The 17,044-nt window shown below is 34.8% G+C and overlaps 1 protein-coding gene and 1 long non-coding RNA gene across 8 annotated transcripts in view; one reads left to right on the top strand and one right to left on the bottom strand.

Moving 5' to 3' along the window:
• Window positions 1-3,526: 3,526 nt before the first annotated feature.
• On the bottom strand, window positions 3,527-8,657 carry LOC138704937 (uncharacterized). Its single transcript, XR_011333484.1, has 4 exons — window positions 8,164-8,657; window positions 7,602-7,719; window positions 7,017-7,146; window positions 3,527-5,929 (listed from the first exon to the last, which is right to left on the bottom strand). It is a non-coding gene; the product is annotated as an uncharacterized lncRNA (long non-coding RNA).
• A 9-nt stretch (window positions 8,658-8,666) lies between these two features.
• The window catches only part of Sec3 (exocyst complex component Sec3), a 167,971-nt gene continuing 159,593 nt past the window's right edge, over window positions 8,667-17,044 (top strand). Inside the window, exons 1-2 of one of the 7 annotated variants that reach the window (XM_069833368.1) lie at window positions 8,667-8,785; window positions 11,903-12,082. In XM_069833368.1, coding sequence (XP_069689469.1) covers window positions 11,921-12,082 — 162 coding nt within the window. In that variant the 5' untranslated portion in view covers window positions 8,667-8,785; window positions 11,903-11,920. The other 6 variants (XM_069833373.1, XM_069833370.1, XM_069833367.1 and 3 more) reach the window with 6 other exon arrangements.

Here is a 17,044-nt window from a genome sequence, read left to right as displayed (position 1 = left end):
CTTTGTTATTGCAGGACATCTGCTGACATGATACAATTACACATTAGTAGGCACTTTCTGCAAGGTCTAAAGACATAAATTCCTCTACAGTATATAAATTCCTCTACAGTATCATTAGTATTGTAAGCACCGTATGCTAAAAACAGGGTTTGCAGCCACCAATGTGTTTTTTATAAGGAAGGGACTATCGAGATTTAATTCCTCGTATTTTTTTTCTCTAGTTGCAGAAAGATCGAATGCAACGTTTGATAAGATGATATACTGTAAAATGATCGCAGTAGTATCACATAGTATCATGATTATTCCTGTGTTTTGACTTTTGTAGGTTAAGAACATGCAGTTTTGAATAATATGCAGGGTGATTTTGAAAATTTGAAGTAAGAACATGGTTTAGTTATTAGTCTACAGCACATTAAAACCACAGTCTATTATATACAGTCGCGAAGCTCAATATGTAGTAAAAATGCAAACATAGGTAGTTGCCCACCACTAGGATCGCTACTATCGCCTCATCATCGCAGATCTCTCTCCTAGCAGCCGACAAAATATGTTACACTTTCGTTGTCGTGTTCTTTTGGAAAAAATTAACACCTTCCTTCCATTATTGAAATATTAAATGCATAAAGTTAATTTATTATTTTAATGAATGCATATTAAATTCCACCATAAACTCGAAGATACCTGCAAGAAATAAGTTAATATAATTTTTGTTTGTGCAAAACGAACTGAAATTTACTATAATAGCTTCACTCATTCAAGATTATAGCGATAGCGATAATTAACTATGAAACCAATAAATATTAATTTGCATTTCTCTTTACAACAATAATAATGGAAATATGAATTAATGGAGTAACTTACGTGTACCGGTACTTGTAGTGTATGCTTACGTAGTTAAAGTGGGATGAGGTTAAGCAATAATAATCACACCAGAATTGGAAATAAAACGTGATCAATAAATTTTATTGTAACAGACTTTTTCTACGTCTCTAGTAAAGCAACAAATAAAAATAACAACAAAATTAACAGTTATAATTAAAAACATATCCTTTGAAGAAAAAAGTAGACCTAAGCAATAATAATCCCACCAGAATTGAAAATAAAACGTGATCAATAAATTTAATTAAAACAAACTTAATTTTTCTACGTCTTTAGTAAAATAACACATAAAAATAATAACAAATTTAATAGCTACAATTAAAAATATATCCTCTGAAAAAAAAAAGTAGACTTAACCTTTATTTCTCTGGAAATTTAGTAGCCTAAGTGACAGAACTTTAACCGGTATCTAATGTCCTTTCGGTTAGACTGAAACATTTCATTGCGAAATTTAAGGATATAATGTATTCTAACAGTCACAAAGAACTTCAAATTAACAGTTTTGTTTCTGCACAGCATTCTTGTGGAAACCCAGGAACCTTTCTGAATCTTTCGGAAATCGGATAACTCTGGCCTCTTTCTCTTACTGTTGCTACAATTTATAGCACTACAAACGTCTCCTCCTTGTCCCATATTATTATTCCAATTATTATATTTTAGCCATTAACATTTCCATTATAACCAATAACGAACATTTCACAAGCATCAATGTGAAATACGCAACGAGATAGCACTCGATAGAAATACGACACAGTCCAAAGTCGACCATGGACAGTCTATTGTTTCTAGTTGCTAACCGCTTGGAGCGCTTTATCACGAGATTTGCAAAAAAACGCCTCAAGCTTCGCGACTGTATATAGTAGACTGTGTTAAAACATTATTCACGAAATGAATTTCACTATGGATCATCCTGGATAATAAACATCCCAGTTAATCGAGAGTTTATTGCAGGCGTAAAATGCTGGCGTAAACTTCGGAGACTCCACGAAGTACTGAATATAATCAAAGCTAACATAGCTTGCTGTCGAGATTGAGTATGTTTTCATTAATTTTTCTTTTCCCTCTTCCAAAATGAAACTGTAGCCAGCAATTCCTTATTTGAAGTAGTTACTTTGTTTAATAGTTAGCACTTTCGAGGCGCAATTTAATTAGTTAAAGTTTTAAGGTTTAAAGCATATATTCAAAATATTTTGGGACCTGAATGAAGACAAAAGGCTTTCCTCGGTTTTTACATATAGGAACACAACAAAAATTTGACATTTTGAGTTGTTTTTAAGAGTATTTAAGTACGTAAATCCTCAATGTTTATATACCGGAAAACAAATGCACACGCAAAGCGCATCCCTCAAAGTACACGTGCGCTATCTGTTGGTGTTAGTTCAGGATATCCCTATTCGCTGGTGTAAATAGGGACTTCGGGATCAGTTCTATACTAAAAGCCAGGTTATGAACCGACGAAACAGGAAGTAGTTGGATGGGCGAGAGGAAAGTGCGGGTTAGAGGGGTAGCCTGTGCAGTGATGACACGTTGAGTGTGGGGGATGGAGGGGAGAACGAGAACGGAGCTTTTCATTGGACCTCGCGTGAAAATGTCATCTGCCAACCAAAAATTTGGCAACGGAATCACGGAGACAGTGTAGCCAGTTCATTTGCAGTACCACGTGCATTACGAGTCGCATTTCGTACCAGCGCCATTAGCTCGTGCTTTCTTAAAAACAGTAATTTTAATTACTAATATTGTAGATAGTATATCGAGAACTATTTACAGTAGTTATTTTAAACATATCGGTGACAAACGCTGAACACGCTTTGAATCTCGCCCCACTATGTGGCAACAGAGCTCAGAAAGAGACCAACAGAACGTTGCTTCCGGTTTAGTCGGTTCATAACCTGGCTTTTAGTCTAGCCTAGATCATATATACTATATATACCATAGACAAATAAATAGAAAGACCCCCAACTCAATGCATTACCTTCGACACGCTATTGACGCGACGTCAAGACACTTGGCGGCAAAACATCGGAACTACATCTCGTTACACATAGCGGCAGAATGCGGAACTACATCCCTTGTTACACGGCCCGATCGGTATTACAGGTATCCGTTATGCCAACATTAGAGCACGATCGGTACTGCAGGTATTTATTATACCAACACATACGGGCATTTTTCATATCGCCAAAGGAGTGTGTAATGGTTTATCAGTTTAAATAACATGTTTAACCACAATATTTATATCACATTTTTGTTTTAACATGTGAATATAAATATAATGGTTGAACATGAAACTGAAAACCATTAACACACTCCCTCTTTTAACACAGTCATTTAACCCTTTTATTAAATTAATTTATCAAATTTGACTAATAAAAGTTTTTGCATCTTCTAGATCAAATATGTAATTGAGATACAGGATGCGAATAGGATAGGATACTTCTCTCCAAAACACCTTAAGCACTATTTTTAAATAATGTTATGTATCATGTATTGGAAGATAAAAACAAAGATTGACTTTGGAATATTGACTTCGAAGTTATTATTGGTCAGTTATATAATTATAATTCGCTCTTAATTTTTTTATGTCAAACATTAGCTTGAAAATAGTCATAAGATGTTTTGCTGTGACATAGTACAACGCACGTCCATAAACATTTATAAAACACCACTTTATTTGTTTCACACCGTCAGAGCTGAACATCTATTTTTAAAAGTAACTGCCATTAGTTTAATATATGGATATTAAAAATCTAAGTAATCAATAATCACCACTGACAAAGAATACAAAGAAAACTATTTGTCTACAACAGACATAAAATTAACTTAGACTTTTAATAAAAACACCATTAAGAAATACAAGTAAAAAAATTATTTTTCATTCTCTGATGTATAGTTGATTCAAAACACTGAACATATTAGAAAAAGTGCAATACAATTTATTAGAGATAAGTCTATACTTCGCAACATTTCCTAATTTTGAGCTTTGATACTGAGTGTTTGATTTGGTTGTGGCCCCATTGCTCAAAATATGTTGTTGTATTCTAATGCCAGGGGTTTGACAAAGTCATTTGACCTCTTGCACTCCAATATTTTTCGAAGATATTATCATGGCCAGCCACTGAAGCACAGATTTTGAGGTGTTCCGAATCCATTTCTAGGTTTGAGTTGCACAGTGGGTAGTTAGGGGACTGATATATTCAAATTCTATGCAGGTGTTTGTTTGACCAAACAGTCATGGCCTGTTGTCAATCTAAATGCAGCTACAGACGATTTTCGTGGTAAATCGGGAATTAACTGTGGATTATGATGCAGAGAGTTCCATTTTTTCCCTCGAGATTTGTGTTATCAAATTTTGTTTGTTGAAGTCTAAGTATGTAGATTTAATAAATCTCTTCACAGAGTAATACGTAGATTTAGTAACAGGTCTGTAAGTAGCAGTGCTGCCCTTCTTCGCTATAGCATCAGCATTCTCGTTTCCCAGGATTCCACAATGGAATGGTATCCACTGGAATACAATTCTTTTATTGAGTGATATTAATTGAGAGAGCATTTTAGTTATTTCTGCTGTTTGAGATGAAAGTATGTATTTAGAGACTATTGATAGAATAGCTGCTTTGGAGTCTGACAATATAACTGCATTCTTAAATTTATTGATGTGGCATAGAAGATTCCTGAGACATTCACTTATTACAATGATTTTTCCGTCAAAATTTGTTGTTCCATATCCAAGAGATCTATAAAGTGAGATGAGACAAAATATTGTACCATATTTACTCTCTTCTTAGCTGATGTTATACGACAAGCATTCCATTATAAAAAATTTAGTTGCTTCTGTACCATTAAAGTAGTCCCGCCCAGAAATCAGATTGGGGGATTATTTTGCTGCATAGAATTGGAAAATATCAGTCTCCTAACTGTCCATTGTGCTACTCAAACCAAGAAATGGATTCGGAACACCTCAAAATCTGTGCTTCAGTGGCTGACCATGACAATAATTTTGAAAAATACTGGAGTGCAAGAGGTCAAATGACTATTGTCAAATGCCTGGCATTAGAAAACATCAACATATTTACTCTGGTAATGATAATATCTTTGAAAAATATTGTAGTGCAAGAAGTCAAATGACTTTATTGTCAAACGCCTGACATTAGAAAACAACAACATATTTACTCTCTAAAAATTCTAAATAATGCACCCAAATCTCACCAGTTGCAGAAGCTGCAGATTCGTATCGTTGCCACTGGACTTCCTCCTATGCCCTATAGATGACACAACTGAAATGCTCATTGTACTAGTAATTATTATTTGTATTTATATTACTATGTAATGTTAACTTAGGGTCTTAAAGATCGTTAGATTTATCATTGCCCTATATATTACAAAAATTATATTGCTTATAATGTAGAAGTCAAGTACACTACTTTTTTTTTCAGATGAATGAATGAATTCCCCTTATTTTCCTTCAATTAACTGAAGAAATCAACACATTAAACGAAATGAGATAACAATAATAATAATTCATTCTAGTAACGAGGTCATGGAAAGCATGGGGCTCTACCTCCATGCTCCCCAAATGCCTTCTTGGCATGTTACGGGGATACCTTTGCCTTTTACCTTTAATAATAATAATAATAATAATAATAATAATAATAATAATAATAATAATAATAATAATAATAATAATAATAATAATAATAAATGAAGTCCATTACCATACACTTGTCAACAAAATTAGACACAATTTTGTTAAAAGATAAAGACAATGAATGAATCACTCAATGAAAGAGAATACAGGTTCAAATTGATGCCACAGTGAAGTGCAATGAATGAAGCAATTATGTTAGGTGGTGAAAAAGGTTAATGTAAGTAGGCTGGTGATGAAGTGGGTCGTAGTTCTTGAGTGGGATACCAAGCATCCCTTGATGGAATGGCCCCTCTTTGTAAGTTATATCTGAAGTCACCGTTATACTGATTACTGCGAAAATGGCTTGCACATATATAGGCCCTTCTGTAAGGATGAGGATTTTCTGCCACAGCAGCCCACATGTGGTACCTGTTACAATAAAAATTCTATTATTATCATAAAAAAATACACAAACCAGGGTTGGTATTAATTTAAATTAATGATTTAATCATGATGTAAATAAAATAATTTTCATTTTATTTACATCAAATAATTGTTACTACTTAAATCACAGATTAAAATTAAATGCACCTAACATGATTAAGATGAGACATTAACTTCCTGAAAAAATATATATAAACGTTTTTACATATGACTGTTCTGCTGCTTCTTAAAACTATTAGCAATATAAATGAGTAGCAAACTTGCATCTCTGCAATGAACAAAATATTTTCTATGGTGAAATATATTTTTCTTCCTATGAATTCATATAAAATTTCACCACAGAAAAATCTTTGTTTATTACAGACATATAATTCTAGCATTTTCTGAAGAAATGGACAGGTTTTGAAAGTTTGCTTCTCATATGTCTTTTCCCAACTCCTAATTAAGGAGCAACAGAACACATGGTACAGGTAGTCAAGTAGAGCCTACTTTCGGAATCACCAACTAATTAAAAACACAGTATGATGTTGAGGATTGAAATGAATAGTTGTAGCTCATAACAATATTCAAAGTAAAAGTTGCACAATGCCAAATGGTCTACGTATTTATTCTGAAAACACACAATGCTAAGCTCTTCTGATAAATTTATTTGTAAATATTAATCTCCCTAAATAGTTGAATTCTTTTCTAATGAATAATAAACTGAGCATAATATCTTGCCTAAGTCTAAGCTAATTATTATTATCATTAAGTGCAGGTTATTAGTGCTGTAACTCTTCATGTATTAATAATGAGGCCTATGTGTAAACATAGTAAATTATTTTTGAAGCGATGTTGTTAATTACTTAAAATAACACATTAACAAAATACACAATTATGTAGGAACTAATGCACAAATTAAGTTTAAATGAATTACAAAAGAAGGCAAAAACTCATTTTAATAAACAAATATGAATTTGACAAATAATTCTCACTTAAATTTAAAAATCACTACAGTTTACCAACCCTGACTATTTACTGATGATATATAAGGATATCTTTGCATTGAGCTTATGCTAACGGCATTGCTTACCTTTTAAGCTGTGCTGCATTACTTGGCGCAGGAAATAGGAATAACCAGGTCTTCTCATTACTATCCGATTTCTGACAGTACACTGCAGCACATTCACAGTGTAAAACTCCGCCATTTGTCTTTCTATTAACTGAAACAAACCAGCAGTAGCCTAGTATCATATAATGCATTAATAACACTACATTTCATAGAACAATTGAAGGATTGCAGTATAATCAACGTTTGTGAAATATTCCTGGAAGAATTCTATCCACGAGTCTATAAAAATAATAAATATCTCCGGCAATTTAACTCTTTTTATTTTATCAAAATTATTCCAGTAAAGGTACTACTGTTAACTGTAAAGTCAAATTTCTAAAATATATATTTTCGGGAACAACACTTCTTTACTATTGCGTTTCCAAGCTAAGGTACCCCGCCATCCTTTGGTAACGCAACTGTAAAGAATTACACCGGGAACAACATATTTAGTCGTATCAGATTCTGTCCCACGAATTTTAAGATGTCTGACCAACTTAACTTAGCTATATACAAAAATAAGATGTTCGTTCATACCCAAAGTGTATATTAACTCTGTTAGCTTACCTTTAAAGCTCTTGGCGTAATTATAGTTAGGCCTAATACACTGTTGTAATTCAACACAGAAGTCAGTTCATCATTTGGTAGTGGTAGAAGGAAGGTAATCGCGTTCTGAAGTTTATCCCTGAAAACAATTACAGATCTCAGTTTAATAAACGTTTAAGATATGATGGAAGAATTCAGTTTAAATTAGAAAACATGACGGTGCAGTTAAGCTGCATCTACACGGTTCAGTTTTTCATGCTCGTACGCACGCAGTCTGGGAAGAATATTGAAAGAATCAAGTTTAAAGCGCATGTTGAATTAAGATACATTAAGATTTTCTATCTACAAGGTACGCCATATTAATATTAAAATACCAAAATACCATGTGATGGAGTGTAAAAACCGATTATAGTTTCACTGACCAAGTTCTGCAGCAGCGAAAGCTAAAATAATATATTAGCCTGCACATTGTGTGCACTTCCGTTATTATTAAATACCAATCTAGCAGGCATTGCTTGAATGTGTGAAGTTGAAAGAAAAGTTGAACCGTGTAGATGTAATCTCAAACATATTTCTTTCTTACCTTTAACGTTGCGAATTATTTCTCGTTGCAGGAAAGCACCAGTAACTTCTCAATTAACTCGATCTGTTCAAATTTCTTCCTTAAGCAGCCATGTTCGTCCATTCCATAATTTATACAAGATTTAAACAGAATAGGAATGCCAACATCCAACAATTGATCAACTGAACAAATGAGGTTAATAGGTCATACACAGTACACTAATATGGCTACTTTGTCCTCGAATGAAAATGCAAATTAGCTATATAGTAATAGTAATAATAATCCGAATATTATAAAACTGACACATTCTGTAAATAATGGATATTAATAATATCTGTTTAAAACTGTCATATTGGCAAAACTTATAACCAAAGAACTTTCGAAACCAAAGAGTTTTGTACTGCTAATTTTACAAACTCTGTGATCGAAATACAGCCAGCGCTGTCCTGACCACATGCGGCAAACTATGGAACATCTATGAGCATCCAACATCTATCATTTGAGTTAAACCCCCCTGGATATATACTATATGATCTAGGGTTCTAGCCACTTTTTTCCGCTAGGTGTTGGCAACTCTGAATAGGAGCAGCGATGTGATGTCCAAGTTTACAAAAGGAAAAAAAAGAAAGAAAGAAAGAAACAGGTATAGAGGTGTAGCTACGCTGCTTTCACTGAGAATTATTGATATAGCTTAATAGTAACGGGGGTAACGTTTTATGAGAGAGAACTATGTGTGGTCTTTGCAAATTCCGATTCAGAGCAAGAACGACCTAAGCAGGGACCGCTAAAGTTTACCATTGCCCAGAATACAAGTTCATTTTTAAGAACCGCGCCTTTCCGATGCTGTCATAATGCTAAAATAAACAATTGGTAGCATATTCGTTGCACATAAATACAGTAGGCTAAACTATATATATATATATATATATATATATATATATATATATATATATCAATTGTATTCAGCGATTTCTTCAGTCTGACGAACATAACCTAGCGTGACATTATGAAAGTTTCATGCTAGTGTAGTGGAATTTATTTTACTATGTGGTTTGTTACCATACGTTAGATTAGCTTGGTGACAGGTTAAGTTATGTTAGTTTAGGCTTTTGGTATGTCATGCTTATACCAATCAGTGAGAGGTTAGGCTAAGCTTTTTGGTGTGCCTTGCGTATAATCAACATTGTCTAAGAATGTGCCCTGTTTTGCTGTCCGCCTTCCTTTGGTAACGCTATTGCAAAAATAATACTCGTACATTATGCTAGATTAGCTAAGCTTAGCTTAGAAGACGTCAAGGCTCTTTATCCCGGCTATTTACGAGAAGATTCGACTGACAGCGATTGAGTTTGGGTATTTCAAGCGCTGGGAAAGACTGGTGATGTTTTAGTGACGTCAGTACTGACGAACTAAGCTCTGTGTATGTTCTGGCTGCTGTACTGGCATATATAAAGTACATAGTCACATTACAGAAACTGTGTTTATTTCGTTATTTTTTCGGTTTTACTACTTTGAGTGCTTATTCCATTAATAGATATTATGCGTATTTCACATAACATTGTATTGTAGCCTAATGTTTTATATTTCTACGTTTCCTTTTTTCTCCAGACATCACCACATCTCCTCCATTACGACGGTACCTCTCATTTTCAAAGGTACCGTAAACCAGGGTTACTTTGACCACTGAAATACATTTTAAAATGTTCTTTTGCTGGTTTCTTGTAAAAATTTCGGAGATAAAGCTCCAAATTTCATATGCGAGTGCGGGAACATTTCCTAAAAGCATTTCAACAATGACAGTAGTCACTGATAATAGTACGTGCGATAAAACTTAGTTCAAAGCTGTGGGCCAAAGTTACTTAGCACATGGGGTTACTTTGACCCACCTATGTTTTCTCATATATAACCATAGTGAAATTAAACTGGGCCAATGTAATACATCACCTGGGAAATTCAACTACAAACTGGCAATAATATTCTTAAAAATAAGTCTGTCTGAAACATGAAAGATAGCCTATTTATTTTGAGACAATGTGTTATGCTACAAATTCTTGTTTACAAGTAATGTTTACAATACAGTGTCTAAAATGATATGGCACGAAGTACACAAAGATACATTATATTGATAAGACTGCAAAACAAAAGAAACAAAAGTACATATCTCAAAATTTCAAGGAAAAAAATTGTTCTAGGCCGTGTATCGATCCTGGGATCTTTGGCTGAGTGCACCAGCGCTCTACCAACTGAGCTACCCAGGAACTTCACCTGACACCATCTCAGTTTTTCTCTTTATATCCACATACCTTGAGTGGGGTGACAAGATGCCAGAAAGCCAAAACGAATTCACACAAACACGGAGTGAATTGAAATTGCTAGATTTGCATATTATATACGTTACTGTAGGTACATTAACAGAAAACCACAATTTCAAGTCACACAGTGTTTGTATGCATTTGATGTGGGTTTCTGGTGTTTTGTCAGCCCACTCGAGGTTATGTGGATATAAAGGGAAAAATTGAGATGGTGTCAGGTGAAGTTCCTGGGTACCTCAGTCGGTAGAGCGTTGGTGCTCTCAGTCGAAGGTCCTGGGATCGATACCCGGTCCCAGAACAATTTTTCCCTAAAAATTATTTAAGTCTGCTTCACAGGAAGCTTTACCTGAAAGCTAGATTTGCATAAAACTGCAGATCTTTTATATTCAGTTGACGCCTGGAAGACTGAGAAAACCCCTCTTCATTTGTTTTTGTGGGGTTTATTTTTCGACGAGTAGAACTTGCATGCATATTATTATAGTCAGTATAAATTTCATTTTCTTCCATTTTCGTGATAACAGCTGAATATAACTGGCTTTTCCAAGTTACACAAAATTTCAAACAACCAATGATTGGGTATTTTAATTTCAGTGTTCTGACATGGCCTGCAAACAGTTACAACGAAAGAAAGCATACGGATTACTTTGGTCTGGGCCAATGTAGTCCCTATCCACGTGAATAGATGCTGTTTATTTTTAGATAGAAAATACTGTCACGGGATTTTTACAATAATCAAATATTGTTTACATATCTTGCATGTCAATACTTACTTTGAGCTTACAAAAAATACACTTACTTGATTTTTTTCAATTACTGATATTGGCTGGGAAGGAGGAAGTTTACACAATATAAATTTACTACTTCTGCAACAACAAACGCCATGAACATCATAGGTGTCCAACAAAGACCGTTATAGACAATCCTGATAGCGGGAGTTATTCTTAAAATATCTATCATATGGTGCATAGAAATGAACATTGTGAATGAAACTCACAGTGCGAAAATTTTTTAAACTTTTTATTGTGTGTGGGCCAATCTAAGCCTAGTTTAAATTCAATGATTTTCACTTCCAAAATCACCAGAAGTACCTGTGCGCTATGCAGTATGTGCGTCATACAGTATGGCTTATATACAAAAAACGAAAACATAGTTTTCCTTGTACACTGGTCACTGGTGTTCCTATGAAATCATTTGCATGATCCTTCACTTTCTGTGAATTTACCTTTCATTTCTTGTTGATATTACAATTCCATTGGGTCCATTTTTTATTGTTGCATTTTCTTATTGCATCATAGTCTCTCTCTCTTTGTGTGTGTGTGTGTGTGCGTGCGTGCGTGTTTTTTTTTGTTTAGTTTCCACAACATGGCATGGTTATACATTTATTGAGGTGGTATTCATAAGTCTCTCCATTTATGGATTCATTTTGAAAGAATGTAATTTTTTATTTTTAGTGAAGAATAGTTTCAAATATGGCTGCCATACGACATACATTACAACGTGAAGTCTTCCAGCCAAATGATGAACGCTTATTGGCAGTTGTACATGTTAGCAAGTTGCTGAAGAAGAAAAAAACAAGTTTTTTGTGCATAGCCATAACAACTGAAAAACCTCTGTGTGTCACTATATACCAGGTTAGATAAATATAGTCCTCATTCTTGATTTACACATTTTTAACACTTTGTAAAATATCACTGATAATATTGAAACTTGATAAATCAAAACTTAACTTTTGATACTGCACTGTGCTAACTAGGCCTATAGAAACTGTAGAAAGGTAAAGTATGTACCTTAGAATCGACTTCAATTTACGGTTTTCTTCCTTTTCCTCTACCACCAAAATTTCTACCTTGTGCACACTATAACATCTTTTATAAACTGTGTTAACAAGGCCTATAGAAACACTAGAAAGGTGAAGTATTGTACCTTAGGGTCAACTTCAATTTATAGTTTCCTTCTTTCCTACATACCCCAAAAATTTCTATCTTGTGGACATTGTAACGTGTTTTATAAATTGTGTAAACTAGACCTATAGAAACTGTAGACAGGTAAAGTATTGTACCTTAGGGTCAACTTCAATGTAGGGTCAATAGTTTCCTTCTTTCGTACATATCCCAAAATTTCTACCTTGTGTACACTGTTACGTGTTTTATAATAGTAGGCTAATAAGTTACAGAATTAAGACTTTCAGAACTAGCTATATTTAATGGAACTGTTATCAGTTTTTATAACACGAAGAAAAGACTCGTAACAATGTCAACAACGAGACCGTTCACTGCTAGAGAATCATAATTATTGGTACAATATCTCTCTCAAAAGACATCAAAGAAAACACTATAGAACATACAACCCTAATGAAGTCAGCATCGAAAAGGATTCCCTTATAAGTTAAGCCTCTTGGGAAGTGAAACATTTTTGCCAGATCGAGTAGTAATTGTGGATTCAGAAATACTGTCATTAGAATCCTTAATACCTTCAACCTGTGGTGGGCCCTCTGTACTTATATTTCTACAGTTAACTCCATGAGGTGAAACTGAATTAGCATCACATTGTGGATATGGGCATATTCGCTCTTACTTTCATTTCTTGAATAATTTCGAGGGAAAAATTGTTCTGGGGTCAGGTATCGATCCTGGGACCTTTGGCTTAGGGCACCAACATTCTACCGACTGAACTACCCAGGAACTACACCAGGCCCCGGACCAATTTTTCCCTTGTAATTATTCAAGTCTGCTTCACAGGGAGCTATACCTGAAAGCCAGATTTGCATAATATATACAGTAGCGTGCAAATTAATCCGAACAACGTAATTACTTATGCAAAAACACTCAAACGGGATAAAAAAAGGATCTAAGACATACCTCAGTAATCTATGTGACCTCCCTTGTTCCTAATAACAGCTCTGAGACGATTTGTCATGGATTCCACTAATTTCCCACAAATATTCTTCATTTCTTCATCACGAAACCATACACCAATGAGGGCAGAAATCATCTTTTCCTTTGTAGAACAATCCATTTTTTGCATTCTTCTTTTGCAAATTGACCACAAGTTCTCAATAGGGTTGATGTCGGGTGAGTTGCCTGGCCAGGGGAGTACCTGAATATTCTTCCTGTTGAAGAATTCTGTAGTTTTTCGAGACGTATGGCATGGTGCCAGGTCTTGTTGGAACACACCTCTGCCATCCGGAAATGATTTTTGCAGCTGGGGTACGATTCTGGTTTCCAATAAGTGAATATATTTGTCAGAATTCATCATTCCCTTGATAGGTATTAATGCTCCAGGCCCTTCATGTGTAAAACAACCCCAAAACATTACTTTAGGGGGTATTTGGGTGCTTGTTGGAAATGAGCTGCTGTTACTTTTTCGGATCCTTTCCGTACGTAAGAAACACGGTGGCCCTGGACCTCGAAATGAGACTCATCGGAAAAAAGTACATTCTTCCAGTCATTCACTGTCCAGTGTTGATGTAATTTTGCCCACATTAAGCGTTTTTTGGACATAACAGGGGTTAGCAGTTGCTTCTTAATAGGCTTACGAGCCCTTCGTCCAGCTTCCAAAAGCCTATGCTGCACTGTTGTGACGTGAATATTCGCCCCAGTGGTAGCCATTAACTCGCGGGTTAAGTCGACAGCAGTTAGTCTAGGATTTAATTTACTTTTCCTGACAATTAAACGATCATCTGCAGGTGAAGTCTTCCTTTTCTGGTCACAGTTTCCTTTTTTCTGGAGTGTGATGACTCCAGTCTCCCTGTATCGTTTTATGATCGAATTAACAGTAGTCAAACCGATGTGACATTCTGCAGCAATTTGCCTCTGTGTCATAGAAGAATGCTCTGCTAATGTTATAATTTTAGACCGTTTTCGTGGAGTTGTATCCATTTGTGAAGACAACAGAATGTACACAGGATTGCAGTATTAAGTCTTCAACACAACTGAAATGCTTGTAAGTATAAAACGACAGGCAAAATGTCACATATTATAAAAAAAATAGTAACGACGGACCTTCAACAATGGAATTACACGTACTACAGATGTCAATTAAAGCGGTATGAGCAGCTGTGAGGCCAACAATGACAGAAAATGTAAAAATATGTCGTGTTCGGATTAATTTGCATGCTACTGTACGTTACTGTAGGTGTAGTAACAGGAAACCACAATTCAAATCATGGAGAGTTTGTGTGCATTCAGAGTTAGATTTCTGGCATATTGTCAGCCCACTTGAGGTGTGTGGATATAAAGGGATAAATTGAGACGATGTTGGGTGTGGTTCCTGAGTAGCTCAGTCGGTAGAGCATTGATTGATGTACTAAGCCAAAGGTCCCGGGACTGATATTCGGCCCCAGAACAATTTTTCCCTTGTAATTATTCAAGTCTGCTTCACACCTGAAAGTCAGATTTGCATACTTTCATTTCTCCTGAATTTTGCGCCATTCTCTCCTTCAACAATATAGTCTATGATCTAGGGTTGATCCTACTATCAACAATCCTTCCTGATACCCAAACTAAGTCTGGATCTTTTTTAAATATCATAATTGCAAATAATTCTGAATTAGGCTTTTGAGTAATCCACTGTGTCCTGAAACTTGACATTTCCAATGTTTCAGAATTGCACACAGGTTCCACGAACAGGGCATATTGTGGAATCTGTATTTAGTTCAGAAATGTTAGAAAAGTCAAGTTCGAGGACATGGTGGATTATCCAAACTAATTCTGACCACAAACACTGTGAAAGCCTAAAAACTCATATACATAATGCTCGTTGTTGAGTATTGGGTTCGTAGTATTATTTAGATTTGTGTCTATTTTTTTTATTAATAATTACCTATCCGTATTTACTATGATCTGTGGTTTAAGTTTATTAAATTAACATTGGGCATTTGTACGGAGACTCCTAACCATGAGATTTAACACTGGTGACCTTTATGGGTGTTATAAAAATGTAATAGGCCCTAAGGTCCTTAACACACTACAGCAAGAAATATGTAATATGTTTGTTGAGCTGTGGAAAATGCTTTCTTTTAACATGGAGTAACACTCGAAAAAAAGCATAGCTCATATCAGTCCGCTAACAATTTTTTGAAAACATAGCTACCCCACCACCTGTATTTCCTGCTTACTCAGGTAACTAGCCAAATTATAGCTTGTCAAATTTATATTAGGTGAATATAATTGAAGAATTAATAGAAAGTCACCTGTTCAAATGTATGTAACTCTATTTCTATTAGCTCATATCAAACTGCCTGCATAAACTGTATTGCGTAATAAAATTCGTGTTTTAATTATCTATACAGAGAGGGCTGCACTGTATAGGAACATATTTCCTGTGTAGTGTAAAGACCAAAACATTGCTAGCTATCTCCACATATATTGTATAGTTCTCAATGTAGTGTATTACGGGCCTTAGGGAAGAAATTGATCCTCCTTAGCATCCCAAGATTTCTTAAGCAAACTCTCAACGAATTTCATTGCACTTCCAGCATGACTATTTGATTTATGAAAAGGATTGGACAAGATATGTACAAAAACCCATTCATCAGCAAATTGCCTGAACAACTGCGAATCAAAACAGAGCCCCATCTTTGTACAGCATTAGAGATAGGGTCATTCCATAGTGACACACGTAACATTTTTGAAGTAACTGTGATCTTCACATGATATTTAATTAAATACTTAGTAGTTCATGAAAAAGACATTACTGTTTTTTAACATAAGCATTCCTAAATATAAACACCAATTCTTAATGAAAAGGAATAATTAATAATGTAAAAAATATGAAATATTGTATGGTGTGACATATGAACATTTTTCTTGCCACTTGATTTATTACCAGAATGAAAAATGTTCATATTATTGTGCCAAATGACATAAATGCATTCAGTTCTTTTCAAAACAATTAAGACACTTGTGTAGTACATGTAACTGCTAAATCACAAACTTTAAAAACAATTAACAGTGCCATTAAGAAATAAAATATTGCAAATATGTTGTGACACACGAACATTTCTGTCATGTTGGTTACTAATTGTTTTAAATGAACTATAATACATCACGTCTTCTTGTGAAAGACTTATATACTATACCTACAGTTCTTATTATTAGAGAGCGGAATTTAGGCCCTAAAAAGTTGCATTTTAGGCGGCTAAAATGGATTCTTAAACTCCTTTATTTAGGCCAGGGCTGGGCATCGGGAGCAGAACTAGACTCTAAATGGGGATGCTTAATATTCATCTGTCACTGAATCAACTCTGTGCGGTGTTCGGGGGGGAAGAAAGGGGATGAAGAGAAATTATATGGCTCCCCGTGAGAGAGTAGAATCCGCTCTTGCTGCCCAACTCTGATTTAGGCCTTATAAAATAAAAAATAGGTTTTTTGTTAAAAAATGTCACTAATATAAGATTCAACATTTATTTAACGTGAAATTCTAGGATTAAAAGAAACTTCCACACATTTCACATTTTACAAGGGTACATTTGTAGTAGGTTATTTTACCACGATTTATCAACATCTTAGGTTATTAATCATCAGAATGAGATGAAGGTGGTAATGCTGGTGAAATGAGTCCAGGTCCAGCACCGAAAGTTGCCCAGCATTTGC

This window comes from Periplaneta americana, chromosome 8, assembly GCF_040183065.1.
Source record: "Periplaneta americana isolate PAMFEO1 chromosome 8, P.americana_PAMFEO1_priV1, whole genome shotgun sequence".
NCBI lineage: Eukaryota > Metazoa > Arthropoda > Insecta > Blattodea > Blattidae > Periplaneta > Periplaneta americana.
Note: the sequence above shows the minus strand (reverse complement) of the source record. Positions and strands in the feature narration are given on the sequence as shown.